The 26096-nt window shown below is 52.7% G+C and overlaps 2 protein-coding genes across 3 annotated transcripts; both read right to left on the bottom strand.

Moving 5' to 3' along the window:
• Positions 1 to 602: 602 nt before the first annotated feature.
• On the bottom strand, positions 603 to 12946 carry LRFN1 (leucine rich repeat and fibronectin type III domain containing 1). The gene is made up of 5 exons (XM_082437830.1): positions 12838 to 12946; positions 10331 to 10363; positions 8038 to 8092; positions 6182 to 7624; positions 603 to 2349 (listed from the first exon to the last, which is right to left on the bottom strand). The coding sequence occupies exons 4-5, from the start codon at positions 7585 to 7587 to the stop codon at positions 1437 to 1439; spliced, it is 2319 nt and encodes a 772-aa protein (XP_082293956.1). The 5' UTR covers positions 7588 to 7624; positions 8038 to 8092; positions 10331 to 10363; positions 12838 to 12946; the 3' UTR covers positions 603 to 1436.
• Positions 12947 to 18775: 5829 nt separating this feature from the next.
• Positions 18776 to 25102, bottom strand: GMFG (glia maturation factor gamma). 2 transcript variants are annotated; one of them, XM_082437848.1, is made up of 7 exons: positions 23836 to 25102; positions 23355 to 23451; positions 23208 to 23257; positions 22710 to 22759; positions 19656 to 19738; positions 19113 to 19186; positions 18776 to 18939 (listed from the first exon to the last, which is right to left on the bottom strand). In XM_082437848.1, the coding sequence occupies exons 1-7, from the start codon at positions 23836 to 23838 to the stop codon at positions 18868 to 18870; spliced, it is 429 nt and encodes a 142-aa protein (XP_082293974.1). In that variant the 5' UTR covers positions 23839 to 25102; the 3' UTR covers positions 18776 to 18867. The 2 variants fall into 2 exon arrangements, with proteins under 2 accessions (XP_082293974.1, XP_082293973.1); XM_082437847.1 differs by lacking the exon at positions 23836 to 25102 and adding an exon at positions 23567 to 23777.
• Positions 25103 to 26096: the final 994 nt, after the last annotated feature.

Here is a 26096-nt window from a genome sequence, read left to right as displayed (position 1 = left end):
CCAGCTCTCCAATTTCTTCACCAGGGGAGCCTCGGGCACGTGACTTCACTGCTCTTGGGTGCAGATTCCAGTCTGTAAAATGGGGCCAAATGCATCTGCCTCCAACAGCCGTCCGACCCTGGAGAGATGAGCTGTGCTTAGCACAATGCCTGTGTGTAGAATGAACACTTCCTAGTTGCTCAGCACTAGACTCAGAAGCCTGCCTGCCTTTTTAAATCCCAATTTTGCCACCTTCTGGTTATGTGAACTGGGACACGTTACTTTACTTCTGGGCCTCAATTTACTCATCTATAAAATGGGATAATGGTACTGATGTCCTAGGGCTGTTGTGAGGATTAAACGAATTAAGTGCTTGGCACACAGCAAGCACTCACTAAACCTTAGCTATTGTTTGCGCCGTTTGGGGTTTGGTTTTGTTTTTGACATATTATTCCCCAACTCTAAGTCTCTCAGAGGGTAGGAAACTGTCTGCAAATCTCCCTGGGCCCAGTTAGCTGTCCTACCTTCAGTCTCACTTAAGAGCCCTTATGCTGTAATCTAGGTCACCCTCCCCCTCAACCTCCCCAAGACACATGGACACACACAGAGGTCAGCAGAGCGGCCTCAGACACAGAAAAATGTTTAATTCTCCTGCGGCAGAGGGTCCCGGCTCCGGTAGGGAGGGGGATTTGGTTTTGGATTTTGTTCATGTGGGGATTTATTTGGGGGTTAAGAGGAAGGAATAGGGGAGAGTCTGGTCCTTCCAGTGGGACCTGCCCGGGAGAATGTGTACTGGGGAGATATAATCTGGAGAGACAAGGAGGCTGGACGCAATACGGGAGTGCAGAGGGAGAAGAGATGACGGGACAGAGAAATGAGAGACAAACAGGGAAGGACGTAAGACACAGACGACAGAGGGCGGGACAGAGACAAACGAAGGGAACAGAGAAAGGGGCACCCCAAGCCAGACCCGACGGGACCAGGGAATTGAATGGGGTGGGGGTGGGGGCTTTGGAGGCCGCCGCGGGACAGAATAGGATCTAGTCCAGCCAGATACAAGAAATGGGTCCCTCGCCCCTGCCCCGGGTCCCGGGCGGGGGTAGGGGGCTCGTGTCTCAGTGCTGCAGTGTCGGGGGGGCCCTGCCCCTCCCCGCGCTTCGCTGTGTAAGGCACCGGCTCCAGCGAGGTCCGCGAGCGCGCGGGGGGAGGGGCAGGAGGGGGGCTTAAAGTCCGTGGGGGAGGGGAGCTCGGCGGCCCGCCCTCAAACCCCCCTGAGCGCGGGGGCGTGACCTCGAGCCGCAGCCCAGGCCGCCCACCCCCTCCAGGGAGGAGAAGGGCACGCCTCCCCTGCAGTCCGACGTCGTAGCTCGGCGCTTTGTCCCCCGAGTCCTGCCCCGGCGTCCGGGCGGCTGGGCGATCGTCCGCGGCACCCAGGCGTCCCGGCGCCCGCCCGCCGCTCACACGGTACTCTCCAGCATCCACTCGGTGCTGGTAAAGGCCAGACGCGCCCTGGCGGAGCCCAGCCCCAGGTCTCCGTCGTCCCCGGCCGCGCCCCCTCCGGCCCCGTCCAGGTGCGGCGTGGACCGGTGGCGCTTTGTCCGCCGGGCGCGGCGCGGGTAACTGTGGCTCTGGAAGAGCGCCCCGTAGTCCCCGTCAAACGAATAGCGCTGCTGCGGCCTCTGCCGGGCCGGGGCTCCCCCAGGAACCAGAGCTAAGGTGGGGGGCGCCGAAGCCAGCGGTCCCAGGGCCCCAGAACGGCTCCTCCGAGGGCCCGCAGCGGCCCGGGACTCCTCCCCGGAGGTTTCCTCGGACGGCAGCAGGCACAGCGAGGTGGCTGAGCCACCCAGGGAGCGTCCAAGGACCGCCTCCGGTTCCGCGGAAGCCGTGTCCGCCGCCACGGCCTTTGCCTCGACAGCCACCGCCGCAGCAGCCGAAGCTGGCACCTCGCGCAGCGCCTCGTAGCGGTCTTGCGCCGGCGGGGGCGGGGCTTGCGTTGCGCCTGCGCCTGCCCCGTTGGTCTGAGAGCACACGTGGCTGACCCGCGGAGGCGACCTGGAGGTGCCCTTGACTCGGCGGCCATCCCCATCGCCGTAGACCTTGTAGCGGATCATGAGCAGAACTATGAAAACGAGGACGGAGGCGACAATAACACCCCCGATGGCGATGATCATGGTGCCGCCCAAGAAATGGGCCCTCAGTGGGCGGCAGGGCGCGGGATCCCCTGCCGTGGTAAACTGCACGCAGCCCACCACTCGGGTGGCGGGCAGCGCCGTGGCCCCATCGTCGTAGACGGCCAGCACGCACAGGTCGTAGGCGCGGCCCGCTGCCAGATCATTCACCAGGAAGGTCTGGCTGGTGGATGGGATCATCCTGCAGGAGGGGGCGGGATCAGCGCGGGGTTAAGCTCCACTCTGAACCACGCTGCTTCAGTTGCATGTCCCACCCGGGGGGACCAAATGATACATCCCTACCAGTGTCTCACCCTCTACTGGGACAACAGCAGCCATTAAAGCAACAAATTCTCACCCTCTCAGGACTTTTGATACAGCCCACGCCCCTTACCTGCATGCCCCACCCTCAGACCCACCTCCTGTCCGTGTCTCATCACCTACTAGGATAATTTTAGCCATTCATCTACCCTCATCTACATATCCTGGCCCCTGCCAGGGAGGAATGCTACAGTTTTTATGCCCTGCCCTCAAGGGGCATGCACCCTAGCAGTGTCTCATTCCTACTAGGACAAATGCCATTCAAGCGTTAACTACATATTCCCACCTTTAAGGGGATGGATGCTACAGGCCACGCCCCCTTACCTGCATGCCCCACCCTCACTCAAGTGGACAATGAGGTCACCTCACACCCCATCTTACTCCTACTGGGGCAATGGGTGCTCTTCTAGTTCCTCTCTTCTACACATTCCTGTCCTTTCAGGGAAACCATGATACAGACCACTCCCCCTCATCTGTACATCCTTGGGTATACACATCTCGTAGCTGCATCTATCTTCTGGGACAATTTCCAAGCCCCTCAACTATATATTTCCGCCTACTAAGGGGCCACGGCTAAAGGCCACTTCCTTTCGGACTGACAGGTGCCTTCCAAGCCACACCCCACAACGGTCCACTGGAGATGGTTCCCCTACTGTGCCTAGGACCATGTCCACTCTTTGCATGTCCTGCACTGTGTCCAGGTAACAAAGGCAACCACTCTGTGCACGCCCTGCCCCTATACTGCCTGAAGTCACTAAATTATGCCCGCCCCCCCGGTAAGTCTCATCCATAATTGGGGCAAATGTAGCCAAGAAAGCATGCTCCTTTCTTGCTATGGGCCCCTGCCCTCAAATAAGCAGCAGTGTAGAGAAGTGGTTAAGCTGACAAAGTCTGAGAGCCACGATGCCAGGGTTTGAGTTCTCTTCTGCTCCTTGCTAGCTCTGTGACCTCAGGCAAGTTTCTTAACCTCTCTGTGTCTCATTTCCCCCAAATGGGGGTATTAACAATTCCTACTCCATAGAGATGGCGTGAAGTATGATGAGTTAACATACCCAAAGCCTGGCACTTAATAATTTCATTAACAGCTTGCGTCCCACACGATGATGGCCAGTAACCCTTGCTGGGGCTCAGTTGTGCTCCTCCGCATCTATAAGACCATTCCCACTAGGCCTTGCCCCTCTTCTGTTGGGCACATCCCTTCCATGTCCAGCCTCGGCTAACCTGGGACTGCCACATCCACATAGATTTGCATGCACTCAATCTCGCAAGCTCTCCTCTCCCACAAAGCTCTTAGTGGGTCACCAGAGACAAGAACCGCCTCTTCATCTGCGTGGGGACTATGCTGCAGGAGCGCCACCTCCGCTAAAGGCCATGCCCCCATCTCTACAGGCCACCTTCTGGTCCTGAAACCCACCTCAGTTCTAGCCAGGCCATCTTCTGGTCCTGAAACCCACCTCAGTTCCTCCACCTCCAGAAGGTTCCACCACCACCAAGAGCCATCCTCCCACCGAAAGACTTCAAGTAAGGCCCTCACCACCTCATAAAGGCCCACCACCTCTCCGACTCTGCCCCTGCCTGCCATTTCACAGACCACTGCCCCCCCCACCCCCATCCAACCTTAGGCCCCTGGCTGTAAGTCTTCCTCTTCCTCTCATCATCCCTTCTCAAAGAGCCTTGGATTCCTTTTGCTCCTTCCCCCAAAATAACCAGTTGCTAGGGACTCCCCCCTTTTCAAGGACAGAGGCTGGCTCCTTAAGAAAGCTTGAGCCCATGTGTCTCTAATTGGCTGTAAGACCCAAGCAAGCATCAGAGCAGGCTTCTGGTTGGTTGTCACCTCCGCCCACGGCGGCAGTGAGGAAGTTAACCCCTGCAGTGCCGTAGCACAGGCGCCTGCAATGGGGGACGGAGGATTGGAACTGTGGCCCTACAGGGAAGGGAAGAGTCCCAGGGTCTGTTGCCCAGCTGGAGACAGAGGGCCATCAACGTCGGCATACATGCAGGGTCTGTGGACCTGTAAACCTCCCTCCACTCCATCATGTAGTGACCATGGGTTAGAGAGAGAAGGAAAAGAGAAAGAGAGAGGTGGAGAATCACAGAAACCAAGAGCTGTTTACAGAAATGTATTATCCATCTCCCCTAATCCCTGCCTGGCAAACAGTAGGTGCTCGATAAACATGTGTTCAATGTAAAAAGGGCAGAATTAGGAGTTAGAAGGGTAAGAACTAGAATCCTGGCTCTGCCTCTTTCTGTGTGACCTTGAGCAAGTGACTTCCCCCAACTGAGCCTCACTTTCCCTGTCTGTAAAATGGGAGGGGAGATCATAGCTGCCTCACAGCGGAGTTGGGAAGGTCGAATGGAGTAGCATCCTTGGTAGTACCTTATAAAAGTTTTTGTTTTGTTCATTTGTTTGCCCTAATGTTTGTAAGACTGGGCCAGTGTTTGATCCATCTCGGTAGGCCCGGGCCCAGCATGGAAACTGGCATGCAGTAGGCCTTTATTCAGTGTTTGGTGACCAGATTCAAAAAGAGAGGAAAATGAGGATGACAGAGACAAGAGAAAAGGGAGGCATCTACTCATTCAACCAACAATGGGAAAGTGCCTACTGTGTGCCAGGACCGTGGCCAAGAGAACACTGGGCAAGGTGAAGATGGAGCCCAAGAGGCAGACTTCTCAGTGCAGGTCTGAGCACCCCCAAGATCTGGGGTTGCCCACAGGTGGGGAAATGGCTCCACCCCCTCTGGCGCCCCCAAGTGAAGTCAAACACAGGATTAAGCATTCAGCGGGCACTCTACAGTGTGCCCAAGGGAGGCAGACCAGGATGAAGGAGAGACGTCCACAGAGTCCACAACCACCTATCAAACGCCCACTGTGTGCCAGGTCTGTGGCTGTGAGCCACACTCACAAACTACCCAGCTGGAGAGGCAACGCAAGGCCAAGGCTGTTAATTCATCGTGTACTATCTGCCTCCTCCCTCTGGGCTGTGAGCTCCCTGAGGGCAGGGACTGCTCTCTTGGTCTCCCTGTGTCCCCTGCACCCAGCTCAGGGCCTAGCACAGAGCAGGGGCTTAGTGCCTCATGAGGGCAGGAGGGAGAGAAGGTACAGACAGACAGAGACACGGTGAGAACAAGAGAAAAACAGATGATGGGGGAAAGTAACTCTTTAACATCTGTCTACACCATACGTGTCTGTCCTCACCGGGGCAATGGCTTCTAACCCAATGGATGGTGGAAATAATTTGTATTTATATCTTTTTCTCATACTTTTCTGTTTCTATAATGTACCCAATGTGTTGCTACAGTAGCACTGGTATATAATTTCCAAATATAAATGTAACTGTAAATATATATATGTGAGTATATTTCATGCTCTAGAATGTTTAACTGACAAGGTAGACAATCAGACACCTTTGGCGAGCAGTGATGTAGACCATGAGCCCCATGACAGCAGGGATCATGCTGGGCGCATTCACAGTTATAACTCCAGTGCCCAGCCCTGGTCTGGCTCATGTGGGTGCTAAACGAAGATTTGCAAAATGCGTGAAACACAAAGACAGTGAGACAGAAAGAGAGAGAGAAGGAAATATGGCAAATGAGAGCCAGAGACCACTCTACATACCCATCTAGAACCCCAGCTGAGCAAGAAGGCCTAGTGAGCCGGCAGATGGGAGGGAGGGCCCCTGGGGTGGGAGGAGGTCCTGGGACTGCAGCACCCACCTGTAGACAAGGGAGTCATCTGCGGAGCTGTTGTACTGGACCTGGTACATGCGGATGCCAGGCACGGGCCTCTGGGCTGGCCAGCGGATGAGCACGGAGCTGGAGGTGAGCTCGGCAGCCACAAGCCGGCGCTCAGCCCCAGATTCATTGGCACCAGGTCGGCCAGGCGTGGCGATGTCCGAGGAGCCAGGCTCGGTGAGAGGTGGCGGGGCAGCCGGTGGGGGCGCCATCAGAGGCAGAGGCACCACGCACACCTCCACCGGTGCCGTGGCTTCCCCGGCGGCGTTGGAGGCGATGCAAGTGAACGTGCCACTGTCCCGCAAGGTGGTGATGGTTACATCCAGTGTCCCATCCCCCCGGACCCGGGTCCGGCTCGAGTTCCCCAGCAACCGCCCATCAGGTGCCACCCAATGCACCACCGGCTCAGGGTCACCCACAGCGCGGCACCGCAGGCTGACCGCCTGGCCCTCCACCACCAGGGCCCGGCCGCCTGCCTGCCGAGTGATCAATGGAGGTTCACACAGGAACTCCTCTTCGGGGATGGACCAGAAGTAGCGGTCGGTGAGGTGCTCAGGGGTGGCGCACGTCTCCAGGTCATCCTCCCTCGTCAGCCGCCGCAGCCAGAGCAGCTCGCAGTTGCAGTGCAGGGGGTTGCCGCCGAAGCTGACCGTGAGCGGCGTGGGTGGCTTTGGCCCGGGGCCTTGGGACCTCAGGAAGAGCCCATCAGGGGGCAGTTTATGCAGGCGGTTGGAGGTCATGTCCAGGCGAACCAGTTTGTGAAGCTGCACGAAGGTACCTTCGGCGATGTGGTCGATCAGGTTGTGGTCCAGCGTGAGGGTGTTCAGGTTCACCATCTGGCCTACGGCCTCCCACGGCAGGGCCTCCAAGTTGTTGTAGGACAGATCCAGGTCCTCCACGGTGGAGAGAAAGGCGTCGAAGGCGGCCGACTCCACCCGGCGGATCTGGTTGTTGCCGAGGATCAGGTGGCGGAGGTTGCCCAAGCCGCGGAGCTGGTCGCCCCGGACCTCCGCCAAGCGGTTGCTGTCGAGGTGCAGGGCGCGGAGGGCGCGGAGGTCTGCAAAGGCGCCGGCCGCCACCTGGCCGATGGTGTTCCGGGAGAGGGTGAGGTGCACCAGGCTGGTCATGTTGGCGAAGTCTCGGCGGCGGACGGCCGCGATGAAGTTGTCGGTGAGCCGCAGCTCCACCACGCGCCGGTCGATGGCCGGCGGCACAAAGAGCAAGCCGGTCTTGGCGCACAGCATGGTCAGCGTGGGCGCCACGTTCTGGCAGATGCAGCGGCCGGGGCAGGGCTGGCCTCGAGATGCCCCCGCCCAGAGGAGCAGCAGAAAAGGCAGGGCAGCAGGCGGCAGCGAGAGGAGCGCCGAGGAGAATGGGCCCGGAGCCATGGTGCAGGGGGAAGATGGGAGGAGTGGGAGGTGAGATCTGCAAGGAAGGAGAAGGGTCACCCAGGCGTAGGGCTTGACCACCAGCCTGGCCACCCTGGGATTTCCTGCTAGGAGTCTGACCCAGATCCCTCCCTTCCTGACAAGCGGGTCCTATAGGATAGTGACAAGACTGATCATCAGCTGGCATGCACTTGTTAATAGATAACAGTATTTCCTTGCTGCTTGGTAAATTACCACTGCCCCACCTCTGAGTGTCCTACCCCCACCTCTGCCCCTCTTCTCGGAGCTCCCAGACCTCTTATAATCTCCCAACCAGAGGGATGTCATCTGGCCCAGCCTGGGTCTTCCACTACCCATGATATATTTTGAAAAACCACTGCTGACTAGGGCTTAAAGTCATGGATTTCAAAGCCATACTCCCTGGGTTCAAATTCCAGCTCTGACACTTACTAGCTGTGTGACCTCGGGCAAGTGTCTGAACCTCTCTGAATCTCGGTTTCTTCATCTGTAAAATGGAGATAAAAACAGGCCTTACCTCTGTGAGGATTAAATGGATTAATGAGCATGGTATACTCAGAACAGTGCCCAGCACATAAAATGTGTTCAATACATATATGTGGATAATTATTATTATTATCATCATGTCCAATATGTGCCAGACATAGAAATGTGCACTATTATTAAGAGCAAGGGCTTTGAGATCAAATAGACTCAGGTTCAAGTCCTGGCTTCCCCAGCTTGCTAGCTCTGTGACCCCAAACCAATGATTTTCCCTAACTAGGCCATAATTTCCTGATTTGTAAAATGGTCTGATAATTGTACTGTCTTCATTGGGTTGCTGCAAGGGTTCAGTGAACTCATTCATAGGGGTCACTGAGCATGGGGCCTGGCACACAGTAAGTATTCAGTAAATGTTAAGGGTAATACATGCCCCGCCCCCAACCTCTGGCTGTAGCAGAGGGGGTCTGAAGGTGGAAGGGGCTGAGAAAAACACATCAGTCTCCCTGCTCAGTCTTGAGAAGTCTTTCTCTGAGCCTGGTTTCATCCTGGGCTCTGCTGAGCTCCCACGCAGGGGGCAGACTTTCATGCTCACATTAATGGGCACAACACAAGGCCCCATATATGCCTACACACACACACACACACACACACACACACACACACACACACACTCACACACACACACACACACACACACAAAATCAGGCTGTGCCTCTGCTCCAGGCAAAACCTTCCGGCGGGGATTCCCCCTGCGGCAGTTGCAGCCCACGACATGTCAGCTCCCATCACAACACAGGGTGGGTGGGGGGTGAAGAGAAAAGGATGGGAAGGGGGGGGTCCCTGAAACTGTTTTCACCCCACCCCATGCCCCAGTCCCTGCTGGCCCACCTCCCAGGAATCTGCATTTGGGGCCTGGGGCCTGATGTGGCCTTGATCCTTTGGCCCATGGGGAGGGGACTGTGGACACAGAGAAGGGACCAAGAGACAGAGAGAGACGAGGGGGAGGGAGAGATGGACTCACAGTTACAGAGAGACAGATTCAGAGAGAGAGACAAAGAGACAACAAGAGAAAGAATCTGAAAGAAAGGTGAAGATACAGTAAGCCTGAAGCAAAGAGAGACAGAAAAACTGGGTGGAGGAGACACACACAGAAAAGAGAGAGTGAGACACAGAGATGGAGAGGGGGAGAGACAGGAAGAGAAACTAAGAGTGTTATAGAGACAGATAAAGACGGGAAGAAAGAGAGAGACTGAGGGAGACGGTGATGGGGCTGAAGAGAGAAAAAGGCAAAGTCAGGGCATCCCACCATCTCTGAGGTCCCCCACTAATTCGTCTTGCACTCCCTCCAGGACACTGCTCTACATTAGACAGAAAACCCTGGCCTGGGAGGTGGCGCTCCCAAGGTAGGAGGCCCAGCTCTGTACCTGCTTGGCAGTAGGGTCTCTAGGGCTCAGAACCACAATCTATGCAACGGGAAGTCCCACAGCTTGGGTGGGACTCAAGTTGAAACTGTAATAATAACACTGAAAACAGCTAACATTCATTGAGAGGCAGTGCAGCCTTGCCAGACAGAATCTGGCCCCAACCTTTCCAGGTTCACACCCCAATTCCCTGCTGTGTGACTTGAATCAGGTGACTTCCTCTCTTTGTGCCTCAGTGTGTTCATCTGTAAAACAAGGATGATAGCACCTGCCTCATAGGATTATTGTGAGGATGAGATGAGATAATACACTGTAACACGCTTAGAGTAGTTGCTGACAGAGTAAACACTATATAAATGTTAGCTGCTATCAGCGTTAAATTATCATTTTCTCTGGCTTTTTCTCAGCCACCAGCAGGTCTGACTATCAGGAGATTTTCCCACGTACATGCACATACACACACAAAATGGTAAACCATATCCATGCCCCTCTCCAAATGCAGGGTCATATCATGTCAGGAACCTCTTTTGCATCCTTTACTGATATGTGGAAACTTCCCTTTCCCGACCACTTGACTCATCCTGAAAGGGGATGGCTCCAGGTCTGAGACCGCCACCTACCACCCATGCCATGGTTCTTTCGAGCCCTTACCCAAACACGATGTTCCCGACCTTGTCACTACCCCCCAGCCTGGGGGGCACCTGGTCCCTGCCATACCCGCCACTGAATCCATACAAGGCAGTGCTCCAGGCCTCCAGCTGGCTCAGAACAAGCCCAGTCACTCCACATCCCTCTCCCCAGCCTGTGGGACCCCCACTCACCTCTCTTCAGGGAATCAGGGCCTGGGCCAGTACCTGCAAAGGAACAAAACCACACTGTTAACATTCTTCTGGCTCTTTTCCGGAGACCTGACTCAGAGACCATTTCAGCCAAGGAAGTCCCTGGCGTGATCACTCTCTCAGCTCTCCTGCTGCAGATTCTGCATAGTCTCAGGTGGACCCAGGAAGTCACCTCTGGAAACCAAGGAGTCTGGGCCTAAGACTGTTCACCCTCCAAAATCCAAGAGTCTAGGACTTTTGTCCTTTGTCCTCTGGGGGTTCAAGAGGCTAAGAACCCCACCCTCCCCTTCCCTCAGATTCAAGAGTCCAGGTCTCAGTTCCTTCCTTTCTCAAGACGCAGGACTCTGGCCCCCCAGCCCTCTTCTCCTTCAAACCCAGGATTCTAGGCTCCCAGCCTCCTCCTTCCAGAATCCACATCCCAGTCCCCCAGCTTCAAAGACCTGAACAGTACCAGGAGATGGGGGAGGACCAGAGATTCCCATCTTCACCATCACACCACTGTCACACCAACATGTGTGGACATGCCAAAACCCACATGGGCCTGCAACCCACGACTCTCCATCTGGATTTCCATGGACACAGCAGCATGATCTGTGTGCCCCCTGCCCTCAATAGGCTCTTGGTCCAGGATGTGGGCACACTTGTATCCATGGATCCCAGCATACTACAGGTCATGCCACATGGGCCCCAATTCACTGGGCCCATAAGTGGGGTCAGCCTTGTGTCAAGGACACAGGCACATGTGTGCATATCATCCTGAATATATGTATTTGAACATATACAACCCCACCCCCAGAGACCAACGTGAACACAAAAATGGACTCACAGTATAGACACATACCCTCAAGGTTGACACACCGACACACAACCACACATACAATATTGCCTTTTCCCTTGTACACTCACACACAGATGCACACACACAACAGTGAAACCCATGTGTCCCCAGGTGCGTGCACCTATAACAGATCTACCCTTGCACACTCACCAACACACAGGGGCACACACATATAACAGATGCTCACTCGCACAAAGATACACAGGTGCATGCTCTTAAATGCCCAAACACACTCATGCAACTTCACATATCCCCATGATGCATGGTCACAAAGCTGATACATTACTACACCAACAGATGCACAAATGCACACACTTGCGAATACACACCTCACACACATACACAGAACCACACGTGCACAGACACTTACAAGGCTGATACATACTCAAACAAGCACACAGGTACAGAAAGATCCACCTTTGCACAGACACTCCCAGATGTTCACTCATAACAGACATGCTCACACAACTGCCCTGTGAGGGATTTACACACTTACAAATACACACAAAATACTGAACCACAGTGGCACAGTCAACAGATAAGCAGAGAATCCCACTCACACACAGTCATGGACACACATGCCTCCCAGCCCTGAGGCACCCCCGCCCCACCTACTTCCCAGGCCAAAGAAATCCTAACATCCCTCCCTCCCAGCACAACCCCTCCCCAGCCAGGTCAGAGTTCAGCAGGTCGAATCTCAGAGGGTTGGGGGCCTGAGTCGTAGAGCATTGGTCCAAGGCAATCCTCCCACCAGCAGCCCAAGGTACCTCAGCCTGGCTATCTGGATGCAGGCAACTCCGGCCCCATCTGCGGAGATCTGGCCGGTGGGGGATTGGGGTGGGATGGGTGGGAAAGGGCCGGGTCTGCGTCCCTCCCCTAGGGCCCATCTGTCCATCCCTCGGCCTCTCATCCCTCCATCTGTCCACCTACCGGCTGCCCATCCCCCCCACCCAGCCTCCGGGAAGGGGAAGACATGGCCGTCTCCCCCAAGGACCGCCGAGGACCCCCACCCCGGAGTTGACATGGACCGAGGGAGCGGCAAACTCCCCTCCCCCAAACCCACACAGAGGCCTGGCCCCACGAGGCGCTGAGCCCCAGCCCCCGCCAGGAACCTGACATGGACGCACAGACACACACCCTCGGAGACATACAACCCGCAGACACACACACACACACACACACACGCACAAATGGACACCCAAGAGGGCACACCCGGCTACACAGACCCTGGGATGGACATCCAACCCGGACACAAACACCCAACGCAGCTAGCCGCGCGAACACACTAGCTGCGGGGGGGTGGGGTGGGGGACTCACACCTGGGCACACAACCCACGCACACACACCTGCACACAGCCCCTCCGATGGGCGCGCGACAGCCCCCCAGACACACAGCAGGAGGGGCGGCCACCCGGGGGACACACACGCACGGCAGGACACAGCACCTCGGCTCGACACCCGGCACACACCCGGATGGCCACACAAGCAGGGCGCCGCACACGCCGGCGCCGGGCACACAGAGGGCCGCGCGAGCGCACGCCGGGCCCGCCGCAGCGCCGCGGACACACACTCACACGCTCGCACGCTCACACCGGCGCTCACACCGGCGCCCCCGCCCGCCGCCTCCCCGGCCGCTGCGGGCCGCGCTCACCCAGTCAAGGGGGGGCCCCGGGCCCGGCCCCGCCGCCGCTGCCGCTGCCTCGCTCCGCGCCATGGTGGGGGGAGGGCCGGGGGAGGGGGCGCGGTGCCGCGGGGCCGCCTCCCTCCCGCCTCCCACCCTCCCTCCCGAGCCGCCGCCGAGCTCCGCCCTCCGCACCGCCCGCCGCCGGAGCCCCGCCGCCAACACCTCCGCAAGCGGGGAGGGGACGCCGACCGGAGGGGCCGGGCAGGGCGGCCACACGCCCCCGACCCTCGCCCCTGGGCCCGCCGCAGACCCCTCTCCCCTGCGGAGTTGCCGGCCCGCCCCCAACCCCTCCCCAGCCCCACCTCCAGCCCTGCCGGCTTCGCCGGAGACCACCAGACCACGCCCCGACTGGCATGGGGAACCCTTGAAGACCCAGTGGAGACGTCGGATCGTGTCCCAATACCCAGGGGGACTCCAGATCATACCTTACCTCCTTTGAGAACCCAGACCATGTTCCTCAGCCACCCAGGACCACAAATCATGTCCTACTCTCCTTGGGGACCTCAGGCTCTGCCCCAAACCCATCAGGGACCTTAGTCTGTACCCCCAAATCTAAGGGGACCCCAGACCACATCCCAGCATCCAAGGCGATCCACAGCACCCCCATCAGGGACCTTAAGTCATACCCCAACATTCAGGTGGACCCCAGACCACACCCCATCACTCAGGGCCCCCAGATCACACCCCAACATCCAGAGAAGATTCAGACCATATGTCAACATCCAGGGAGACCCCAGATCGTGCCTTACTCCCTTTGGGGACCCAAACCATGTTCTACAGCCACTCAGGACCACAAACCATATCCCACTCCTTCCTGGGGACCCCCTATGTCCTTCTAACCTCTCGACCTCAAACCATTCCCTGCCCCCAATAGGAACTCCAGACCACGTCTAACATCTAGGAGGCCCAAATATGTCTCTTACCCCCATGGGAGACCCTAAACGTTCCTGATTACCCCCATTAGATCCCAGACCGTCCTCCCCTCCAAGGCACCCCTTGGTTTACAAAATGCCCAATTTGCCCCAGATTCTTGATCATCCTCCCCACCAGTGCTGCCCTCCTGAGGACCCAGCCTCCTCCCCATTCCTATTCTCTCTCTTGAACCCTGAAGACCCTTCCCCCTCCCTGTGACTTCTTTGGAGTCCAGAATGCCGTGTTCCTTCCTTGTTCAGACCCCTTTGCCCAACTCCTATCGAATAGCTGACCCCCAGCCCCTCTCCCACTGAGTATCTCAGGCCACTTTCCACCTCTTTTTGAGATATTCACTGGCCCCTAAACCCAGCAAGTCCTCCCCTCAAAATCTGTCTTATTGCAATTCCCCAGCTTCCTGGTGGCCCAAATCCTTCCCATTTTGAATCCCATTTGGATTCCAAGGTCTTCCCCTAAACCCCTTCCCTAAATTCTTCCTAGCCACATCATCACATGGAGCTTGCCCTGCCCCCCAGATCAAGGGCATCTCTGCAGAGCTTCCCTCTAGTGAACCTCCCTCTAGTGAAGCTCTAGTGAACCACTCACAACCATTAGATCCCCCTGGGGACACTCACAATCCCACCTCCCACCCCCTAGTCTTTAGATTTCACCATCACCACCACCATTACCACCACCACCCAGGCACCATCCCCACCTCTCACCCTGGTATTTGGTGCTCCCTGCCAGGATGTGGAGGATCAGGGCTGGGAGGACAGATGTGGGAGAATAATAACAGCAACAGCAAAAGTGGACACGTGTCCAACACTACTGTGTACCAGGAATGGATCTAAGGGCTTCACATATATGACTCCATTCACTCTTCACAGCAGCCAGATGAGGAAGTCGCATTATTATCCCCATTTTACAGATGAAGAAAATTGAGCCACAGAGAGGTTTAGTCACTTGCCTAAGGTCACACAGATGGTAAATGTCAGAACAAGGTGGAGGCAAAGGGGAAAGAGGGTGAGGGCAGCCCTGGGGTGGACGGGAGTGGAAGGGGCCGGGGCGGTGAGAAGTTAATAATAAGAGACACAAAGGTATACAGAGATGGAGAAACAAAGAGCCTGAGCCCAGGCAGTGACAGCCTCACTCACAGAGCATATCTGGCCCTGTGAGCTCTGGCCCCTGCCCACCTCTTGACCTCATCCCTGACCACGCTTGTCTTTTAGCCTCAATAATGAATTTTCTCTTCTTCCAACATACCACCTCATTCCAGCCCCTTGGCCTTTGCACTCTTTTCCCCTTCCATGGCTGATCCCATCTTTTCATTCAATTCTTAATTCAAATGTAATCTCTTCAGAGATCTCTTTCCCATGACCAATTTACATCCTCACCACCACCAATTCTCCTGATGTCTGCAGATTACTTTGAAATACTTTAAAAATAAAAAGGGATTAATGGATGAATAGATGGATGGCTATGTGATAAAGCAAGTACAGTCAAAACGTTAATGGTAGGGAATTCCCTGCCAGTCCAGTGGTTAAGATTCCAAGCTTCCAATGCAGGGGGCACGGGTTCAATCCCCGGTCAGGGAACTAAGATCCCACATGGCACATGGCGCAGCCAAAAAAAAAAAAAAAAAGTTAATGGTAGAATCTAGGTGGTGGATATATGGGTGTTCACTGTAAAATTATTTCAACTTTTCTGTATGTTTGAAATTCTTCATGATAAATGTTGGTGGAGAGAAAACCGGAGGACTCTTCTAGAGACTAAAGAGGCAGCAAAAAAAAAAACTCAAATGGGTCCCACCATTTCTATCATCCCATCACTTCATTTTATTTCCATCATAGCCCTATCACTCTTGCTAATACTCTTGTTTGCTTGTTTGTTTACCTATTTATTGTTTACTTATTTATTGCTTATTGTCTAGTCATTGAAATGTAAGCCACCTGAGGGAGGTGGCATGGGCACCAATTTTCTCCAGTGTCCAGAGTAGTAATTGGCACCCAGTAGGTGCTCGCTAATCATGTGTCCTTGAACTCCTCTTAGGAGAGGGTCTGGAAGCTAGATCTGCTGCAGACTCACTGGAGAGCCCACACTCAGGAATAAACAGGATCTCCCAGCCTGGGGTCCCTGCAAGGGGAGAGATATACCCCAGAGGCAGGGGAATGCCCCATGAGGTCAGGGAATGTGAGTTGGCCTGAAAAACAGGGCAACAGGCAGAAGCTGATAGTGTGATTATTTCCCTGGGGCCCTAATTCCTGACCTAGACCAGCTAATAGAGATCCAATCTAATTCTTCAACAACTTAGGCCCCGCCCCCAAGCAGAGGCTCCACCCTCTGTCTCTAAGGCCCCACCCCACAGCAAAATCCCTGCCCTATCTGACCTAAATAAATAACACCCCTCGGGACATCCCTGGTGGTCCAGTAGTTAAGAATCCCCCTTCCAATGCCCGGGACACGGGTTCCATCCCTGGTCGGGGAACTAAGATCTCACATGCTGCGGGGCAACTAAGCCCACATACCACAACTAGAGAGCCCATGTGCCACAACTACAGAGCCCACGCGGCCAGAGCCCACGGGCCACAACTAGAGAGAAGCCTGCGCACCCGCAAGGAAAGATCCCGCATGCCGCAACTAAGACCCGAGGCAGCCAAAAATAAATAAATAAATATTTTAAATAACACCCCTCAAGCCTAGGTCCCACCCTCACAGCCCAAGCCCCACCCCTTTACCTTAGACACCACCCTAAAATTTATAACATTCATACTTCTTCAGTCTGGGCCCTGCCCCCACCTAAGCCCCACCCCTCCACCTTAGGCTCCACTCCAAAAGCGTTAAGCTTTCAGCCTAGGCACTGGCCCTTCAGGCCTAGTTTGGGTACCCCATTCTCAGCTCCGACCTAACGTCCAGTCTTCACCTGTTCAACATAAGCCCTGCTCACATTCAAGGTTAGCAGGGAGAAGTGCCCCAGGAAAAGCCTAGGGAGCCTGGATCTGTGGGAACCTAGAGGGGAGGTTAGTGGAAAGCGAGGAGGTGGCTCCCACTTTGTACCGCCCCTCAAAGGCCTGGCCCCAAACCAAGAGCAACGCCCCATTGAGCCCACTTTGCATTGTACAGCGGTATTCTGTTCTGACCTCTTTGATTGGTCCCTCCACAAGCCCTCTACTCAAACCTACTCTGCATTGGACTGCCCCTCAGAGTCACCCTCTCTGATTGGTCCCTGCTTTCCAAACTCCTTGCTCCTGATTGGGCAAGTCCTTGCACATGCCTCTTTCTGATTGGATCGTTTGCAGTCATGAAGCTGGAGGCAGACAGTTCAACTGTGGTGTGGGGGGTAGTGGGAGGAGAAAGAGGAGGTAGAGGAGGAGGAGCGGGTTCCCCGAATCCCCTGCCTAAGAGAGGGAGTGGCCGTGGACCACAGGATAGCTTTGGGTTAAAGTTCTAACTGTACAGACCACTAGTTGTGTGGCTTTGAGCAACTATTTTTGACTTCTGTGCCTCAGTTTCTTCATTTGTAAATTGGGGATAATACTGGTACCTTCTTCACGGGTTACTGTAGGAATTAAATTAGTTAATTCCTGTAAAGTGCCTATAGAAGTACCTGGCACATAGGAAGCCCTCAATCAAAGAGCTGGCTATTGTTATCCATTTGATCATGTAAGTTCATGACCTTGGACAAGTCCTTTTGCCTCTCTGATCCCTGCAGACCAGGAGTTGCTGACCTCTTCATTGAATGACCCCTCCTATTTCCTCATCTCTAGCCTTCAGGAACTGAGGCTGTGCAGAGGGAGGTGTAGAGACATCCCTAGCAAGAGAAATGGGATAGGGGCACCAGCATGGGTGAAAGAGAGGAGGGGCGCTCAGCCCAACCCTCTCCCCCCAGAAAACTGAGGGCAGTGGGGATCTCTCTATAGCCCAGTGTAGAGCGATTCTATCCTGAATCCCTCATGCAAAGGGCTCGTCCTGACTGGGGACAAGGGGCAAGGGATGGGACAGAGTGGGGTGATGAGGACATGGCATGTAAAGGCTGGGAAGGAAGGGGAAGGGTTGGAGCTGGGCTTGTGGACCCTCCCCCAGGAATGACAGGGCCGGGGGAGGGGCAGCCAGGGCCCAAGGTCACTCTGTCATTGTTACCATGGCAACAGCCACCTCTCAACTGGGAACCTGGAAAAGGGTGGGAGGAGGGAGTTCCCAGGTCCCTGAATCTAGGGACAGAGAGAGGAACAATCAGAGACCCGGAGGAGAGGCAGAGAGAGACAGTGATTCAACTCTGAAGACCTGCCCATCTCAGAATCCTCAGAGCCTGGTACACTGTGGGTGATCAATGAATGTCCCTCAGAAACAGAAAGCCTTAGAGAGTCAAATACCCAGAGATGACAGAGAAAGAAAGAAGAATCTCCAGACAGGGGCAGGCAGTGTCCCTTTCCTGCCTGCTCAACCTCATACTCCTCAGGGGTCCACTGAGAGTCCTGGATCCTCTTAATCTTTCCCAGACCTGGGCCCTCAGGCCTACCCAACTGCACAAACCACCCACCCCCAGCAACTCCCCAGCCCCTGAAGCTGTTATATTTCACTTTTATAGTAACTTCAACAACTTTTCTGCCTTTAAAATCTTCCGGCCTGGGGGCTCACTGAGAAAATTAGCATAGGTACAAGCTAATGCCTGCTAGGGTGGGAAGGTGAGAGGTGGGGAGACAGGCACTCTGCCTTCTTTACTCTCAGGGACGCAGGTGTCCTTGTCCCCCTTGGGAGTGGCCCCTCCACAGATTCAGATATCCTCCCAATCCCTCTAGGAGACCAGGCCTCCCTCATTTCTCCCTAGGAAATCCTGCAGGCCCCTCCCTTTCTTTCAGAGGAACAGGTACTGTATCCTCCTTTACTCCCAGGCCTCAGCAGGCGTCCACTGGATCTGCCTGACCTCTACTGGCCTAAGGCTGGTACTGCAGGACTGCCACCTACGGCCCACAGTGAGGAACAGAAACTGAGCCAGAACTGAAGGTCTCTTGAGTTCTTGCATTTTAATTTCTTTAAGGTCTCAGATGTTCAGGTCCTAGGGGGCCTGAGTTCAGGTCCCCCGCCCAGAGGTCAGCGAAAGAAAGACAACTTCTCTTGGAGCCAGGCCTCTGTGAGGTCATCAGTGGTGCGGATTTCAAACACCTGGGCAGAGAGAGGGCTCAGTATTATAATCCACTCAGGAACCGAAAACAGTGAGGGCCCTGACCCCCTCCTCCTTCAGACCCAGGAACCCAGATCCCCAGCCCCCTCCTGCCTCAGACCAGGAGTCCAGACTCTCCCTCTCACACTCGGGAGCCTCAGCCCCAGGCCCAGACCTTTGTGAGCTCTGCCGTCTGCACCAGCCTGTTTTTGCTCCCTGCGTACATCATCTGTTGTTCAGGCTTGCAGCCTGTGTGGAAAAGAGAAGAAGGAAGCATAACTGGGGAATGCCAGAGTGTTCTCTAAGGCTCTAGTAATGTCCTGCAGACCCTGGAGTTTTCTAAGAGTCCCAGGAACTGTTCTAAGGAGGTCCCTGGAGGCTATAGTCAGAGTCTCCAGGTTTGTTTGGGGGCTTGAAGTTATTCTAGGGTCCCTGGAGATGGTTTGGGGCCAGACAGGGGTTTCTAGGTAAAAGGAAGAAGTGAGTTTGCTTATACGCCTCAGGACTAAGGAGGATGGGGGCTCTGTGCCTCCACCTCCACCCAATGCCCTCTCAGGACTCACACCACACTCTCACACAGGCACCTACACACATGCACACAGTCAGACAATCACCAGTCACAGGCATGCACACACACTTGCACTCAAACACACACGCTTACACACCCTCACACAGACTCTAAGACCCCCTTCTCAGGATGAGTAGAGCTGTGTCTCACCCACGGGGCTGGAGAAGATGAAACACAAGGGGTAGGACACTCGGCCATCGGCGTGCATGTACTTGTAGCTGTAGACCACGAACCTACAGCAGCAAAAGGGAATTCAAACTCAGGACTTGGCCTGGAGCCCAGGCCCAGTGCCCATTACCTGAGACCACAACCTTGAAATCTTGACTGAGTCTGAGAACCTAGGGTTAACAACTGAGACCCAGGGTACTGGCCTCAAACACAATAAATGATTTTTAAAATAATAATAAAAATGGATAACTAATAAGAACCTGCTGTATTAAAAAAAATTAATTAATTAATTAATTAAATTTTTTTGAAAAGATAACATAGAACTATACATACAGTGTATAAATGTCAATTTCCCAGTTTTGCTACTGCACTATAGTTAGGTAAGATGTAACCATTGGGGGAAACTGGATAAGGGGTACTATGTTTGCAACTCTCTGAATCTATAATAATTTCAAAATTAAAAGTTTTTTTAATAATTAAAATAATAATAATAATAGTAAATGCTAAATAGAACTACCATGTGATCCAGCAATTCCACTGCTGGGTAGTTATCAAAGAAAATGAAAACAATAATTCGAAAAGATATATGCACCCCCATGTTTATTGCAGCATTATTTATAATAGCCAAGATATGGAAAAAACCTAAGTGTCCATTGATGGATGAATGGATAAAGAAGATGCAGTACACACACACACACATGCGTGCGCACACACACACACACACACACACACACACACACACACACACAATGGAATACTATTCAGCCATAAAAAAGAACGAAATCTTGCTATTTGCAACCTGGATGGATGTTGAGGGCATTATGCTAAGTGAAATAAGTCAGAGAAGGATAAATGTCTTATGATCTCACTTATATGTGGAATTTAAAAAATAAAAACAAAGAAACAAACCACCAAGTTCATAAACAGAGAGAACAGATTAGTGGTTGCCGAAGGTGGGGGTGGGCGAAATGGGTGGAGTCAAAATGTACAGATTTCCAGTTATTTTATTTCCCATTATTTATTTTAAATAAGTCCTAGGGATGTGACGTACAGCATGGTAAGTATAGTTAACAATGCTGTATTGTATATTTGAAAGTTGCTAAAAGAGTAAATATTAAAAGTCCTCATCGTAAGAAAAAAAAATTTTTTTAACTCTGTATGGTGACAGATGTTAACTAGATTATAGTGGTGAACAGTTTGTAATACAGTATATACAAATATCAAATCATTATGTTGTACACCTGAAACTAATATAATATGTCAAATATATCTCAATAAAAAATTTTTTTAAGAAAAAATGGCTTAGGGACTTCCCTGGCGGTCCAGTGGTTAAGACTCTGCCCCTCCACTGCAGGGGGCGCGGGTTCCATCCCTGGTCAGGGAACTAAGATCTCACATGCCGAGTGGCGTGGCCAAAATAAATAAATAATAAATAAGTAAGTGCTTATTTGATTCACAACAACCCTATGATGTAGGTACTATTATTTTTTTTTTTTTAATAAATTCACGTTCTTTTATTTATTTATTTATGACTGTGTTGAGTCTTCGTTTCTGTGCGAGGGCTTTCTCTAGTTGCGGCAAGTGGGGACCACTCTTCATCGCGGTGCGCGGGCCTCTCACCATCGCGGCCTCTCTTGTTGCGGAGCACAGGCTCCAGACGCGCAAGCTCAGTAATTGTGGCTCACGGGCCCAGTTGCTCCGCGGCATGTGGGATCCTCCCAGACCAGGGCTCGAACCCGTGTCCCCTGCATTGGCAGGCAGATTCTCAACCACTGCGCCACCAGGGAAGCCCTGTAGGTACTATTATTATCCCAATATTACAGATGGGAAAATTGAGGCCCAGAGAGGCGAAGTCACTTGCCCAAGGTTCTATGGATAGATTTGAACCCAGAAAGTTAGCTGGTAGAGTATAAGTGCTCAACCACTATGTTTTACTACCCAGAGGACTAGAATCAGGGGTTGAGACTAGAGCCAGCTACATAATTTCCCAAGCCCAGTGCAAAATGAAAATGCAGGGCCCCTTGTCATAAACACAGGAGAAAGGGTTTTTTCCTTTCTTCTGCAGTCTCTCTCCAGATTGATCTTTTAAAATTTCCTATTTAAAATCACGCTGTCTTGGGCGTGGGGACACTCACAGAGGGAGTGGAAATGCTCAAAGGCACACCCTGGAACTTGTCACGCAGGGGGTGAGTGCCGCCCCTGACCCTGACACTCCCTGAATCTGTAATCAGGTCCCCTGTCTGGGACAGAGGGCAGCAGGCACTGCTGGGCAATGCGGGGACTGGGTAGCTGAGAACCCATCCAGGCTGGAGATATGAGCTGAGGGAGGCTCCAAGCCCCCAGCACATGCTCCATTGTTCCATCACACTTCACACAAAACACAGATTCAAAGATAAAACTATAAAGAATTTCAAGACAGCAGGCAGTCGTAGAGCATCAAGCCCTGCATTCAAGGCTCCCTTCTGGGTACGGGGCCCTGTGTGACTGCACTTGTCAGATGCCCAGGATGCTGGTCCTGACTGAGATCTAGAGCCTGGGATTGAGGCTCAAAGTTGTAGGGCACCCAAAATTCACCCCAGTCGAGATGAAAAATCTAAAGAGACCAGTTTTCACAGAAGTGTCAAAAAGCTCCTCCACACACGAAAGCACCAGGCTCCTCTGGCTTCACACAGGATTCTCCCCAATCATTAAAGGTCAAATAAATCCTTTGCTACTCAAAGTATTCCCAAGTATTGAAAAATAAGGAAATTTTAACTTTTTTTTTTTTAAATGAAGTAAGTGCAATGTTGAGACCAAAACCTGACACGATTTGTACAAAAAAAGCAAACTCTAACATTACATATGACTATTAGTGTAAAATTCTGCAATAAAATTTTGTTAAACAAACCAAAAGTCCTAGGACAGGAACACTTGACTTCAAAGGCATAGATCCCAAGCCCATGAATAGGACTGGAACCCAAGCAGTCCCTCAGTCTGTATCCCTATCATCACCCCTCTCCCCATGGCCTGACCTTCCCCTTCCTTCCCCCAGGATACCTGGGCTGTCTCTCTGGCAACTCCATTTTTAGTTCCTCTGGAGAAATATTCTGGGGATGAGGGGAGAGAAAAAAAAAGACTTCCATTAAATGAACACTTACTGTGTGCCAAGGCACTAGTCCAAGAAATACACATGGATTAACTCATTGACCTCTCCTGAATCCCAGAGGGGTGGGTCTTATTGTTATCCCCATTTTACAGGTGAGCAAACTGAAGCCCAGAGGTGTTAAGACACTTTTCTTCTAAACCCACTACAAGGATTAAATCATTGAATCCACAGACAACCCTAAGAGGTAGGGACTGCTATCGCCATTTCACAGATGAGGAAAGAGAGACCCATACAGGTGAAGTCTCTCACCTAGGGTCACAGCCAAGCTGGGACTTGACCTCCGGGTCTTTCTGGCCCCCAATGCCAGGCTCTTAGCATCAGTCACAGTCGCTTGGGTCTCCCAGTCCCACCCTGCCCTTCTTGGAGGTCCCATCCCCCCATCCCCTCACCTGAAATTCTTCCTCCAGCACCACCATCTGCCGGTCTTTGTCCACCTTCACTGAGGAGGGAGGGCACATGGGGGTTAGACGCCCCTCCCATCTGCCCCCACGCTTGTCCCCATACCCCATCCTTCCAGGAGGGAAGATGACACTCACTTATTATGGCCGCATTGTCCGTCTCTTTCCGGAAGCGAAATTTCCTCAGCTTTTCCTTTAGCTCTGGGTCCACCTCGCACACCACCAGGGAGTCAGACTGTCAGAGGAGCCCAGCAAGAGCTGAGTCGCCTGGCCTCAGCCCTGCCCCCTTCCCCAAACCTCAGTTTCTCCATCTACTAATGAAGAGGAAGACCCAATAGCCCATAGATTGCCTTTGTGAACATCAGGAAAAGGCTCCTTTCGCTCAGGCCAGATGCTGCCCCTTGCAGAGCAGAGGCTGGACTCGAGCCCTCTCAGCAGGTGCCCTTGGGCAGCGCCCAGGGTGGACCAGGGATCTGCTTGCCTGGGGCTAAACCCGGAACCACAGTCTCTCTTCCCCCAGCCTTGACCTCCCTTCCACAGCCTGACCTTCACCCTGGCATCCTCCTAGCCCCAGCCCCACTCCAGCCCCTAGCCCTTTCCATACGACCCTGGCCCCGACCATGACTTTTCTGTCCACAGGCCTCTTCTTTTCTGGGTTCCGCTGTCCTCTAGGGGTGGGGACCAGGGCTACAGGGGGCAGGGTGTGGGGTAGGGGAAAGGTTTCATCTAACACCACATCCTGTTTATGCCCATTCTGGGACAACTGTCACAGACGACTCCTCCCCCTCCTTCCTTCCCCTCATCTGCTGGGACCTCCCAGGCTTTGCAGTCACCCAGACCGGGTTCGAATGCTGCCTTACTGTGTGGCCCTAGCTAAGTAACTTCACGCCTCTGATTCAGGATTGTTATGAGGATAAAATAGTTTCACATATCTCCCAGCATGGTGGACACACTCAATACACAGTAGGTAATGATGAGCTTTTTTTTTTTAATTTTTATTGGAGTATAGTTGATTTACAATGTTGTGTTAGTTTCAGGTGTATAGCAAAGTGAATCAGTTATACATATACATATATCCACTCTTTTTTAGATTCTTTTCCCGTATAGGTCATTACAGAGAATTGAATAGAGTTCCCTGTGCTATACAATAGATCCTTATTAGTTATCTACTTTATGTATAGCAGTGTATATATGTCAATCCCAATTTCCCAGTTTATCCCTTCCCCTCCTTTTCCCCACTGGTAACCATAAGTTTGTTTTCTACATCTGTGACTATTTCTGTTTTGTAAATAAGGTCATTTGTACCATTTTTTTAAGATTCCACTTATAAGAGATATATATTTGTCTCTCTCTGTCTGACTTACTTCACTCAGTATGACAATCTCTAGGTCCATCCATGTTGCTGCAAATGACATTATTTTGTTCTTTTTTATGGCTGAGTAATATTCCATTGTATGTATGTACCACATCTTCTTTACCCACTCGTCTGTCAATGGACATTAGGTTGCTTCAATGGCTTGGCTATTGTAAATAGTGCTGCACTGGGGTGCAGGTATCTCTTTTTTTTAAAATAAATTTATTTATTTTAGGCTGTGTTGGGTCTTCATTGCTGTGCACAGGCTTTCCCTAGTTGCAGCTAGTAGGGGTTACTCTTCATTGCAGTGCAAGGGCTTCTCACTGCGGTGGCTTCTCTTGTTGCACAGCACAGGCTCTAGGCACGTGGGCTTCAGTAGTTGTGGCACGTGGGCTCAGCAGTTGTGGCTCACGGGCTCTAGAGAGCAGGCTCAGTAGTTGTGGCGCATGGTCTTAGTTGCTCTGCGGCATGTGGGATCTTCCCAGACCAGGGCTCGAACCTGTGTCCCTTGCATTGGCAAGCAGATTCTTAACCACTGCACCACCAGGGAAGTCCCTCGGGTGCATGTATCTTTTTGAATTATGTTTTTCTTCGGATATATGCGCAGGCATTGCTGGATCATATGGTAGTTCTATATTTAGTTTTTTAAGGAAACTCCATGCTGTTCTCCATAATGGTTGTACCAATTTACATTCCCACCAACAGTGTAGGAGGGTTCCCTTTTCTCCACACCCTCTCTAGTATTTATTATCTGTAGATTTTTTGATAATTGAATGATGAGCTCTTTAGCCCCTCCTCCAGGAAGACTTCCTGGATTCCCACCCCCCCCCCTCCAATCTGGAATATTTTAATTCCAGAGCTGAAAGGGGGAAATTAGAGATGTTTGCTGGTCAAACTGCCACTTATTAGGTTGATGGGGAAATGGAGAATAGAGAGGAGACTCCACAGCACCCAAGTAATGGTGAATTTTTTCCTGCAATTATTCAACCTCATGGGCCTTATAGTGGCACTACAACAATGGTGTTCCATCCTATCAGACCAATAACTCCTTTTTTATTAAGAGCATTTTGTATTGCCCCCCCCAGTTCCCATCCTGAAATGAAATTCCTAGATAATGCAACATACTTATACACATAAGTTCTCCCCCAAATCAATATAATGTCTTAATTGTCATATAAAGGAGAAATAAAAGGGAAGTAATTGATCAGAAACCTGTGCATTTCCATGAGAAAATATAAGCAAACAATAGAGAATTTTTACAGGATCCAGCTCCACGATGTCTGGCTCACTGTACTGACTTCCCTCCATAGCAGTGGGCAGATCCCACCCTCTCTCACCTCCTCAAGGGCATTGCTGCAGTTGCTCTCCTTCTCCCTGCATCATCAATGTCTTCATCTCTACTGGACCTTTCCCCTCAGCCTACACGCTGTGTTATGTCTTCCATCTTAAAAACTAAAAACCCTGTCTCCTGTCCAGCCACTGCCCATTCATTTCCTTCCCTTTTCAGCAAGACTTCTTTTTTTTTT

This window comes from Balaenoptera physalus (genome assembly GCF_965194825.1).
Source record: "Balaenoptera physalus genome assembly, chromosome: 19".
Classification (NCBI taxonomy): domain Eukaryota; kingdom Metazoa; phylum Chordata; class Mammalia; order Artiodactyla; family Balaenopteridae; genus Balaenoptera; species Balaenoptera physalus.
Note: the sequence above shows the minus strand (reverse complement) of the source record. Positions and strands in the feature narration are given on the sequence as shown.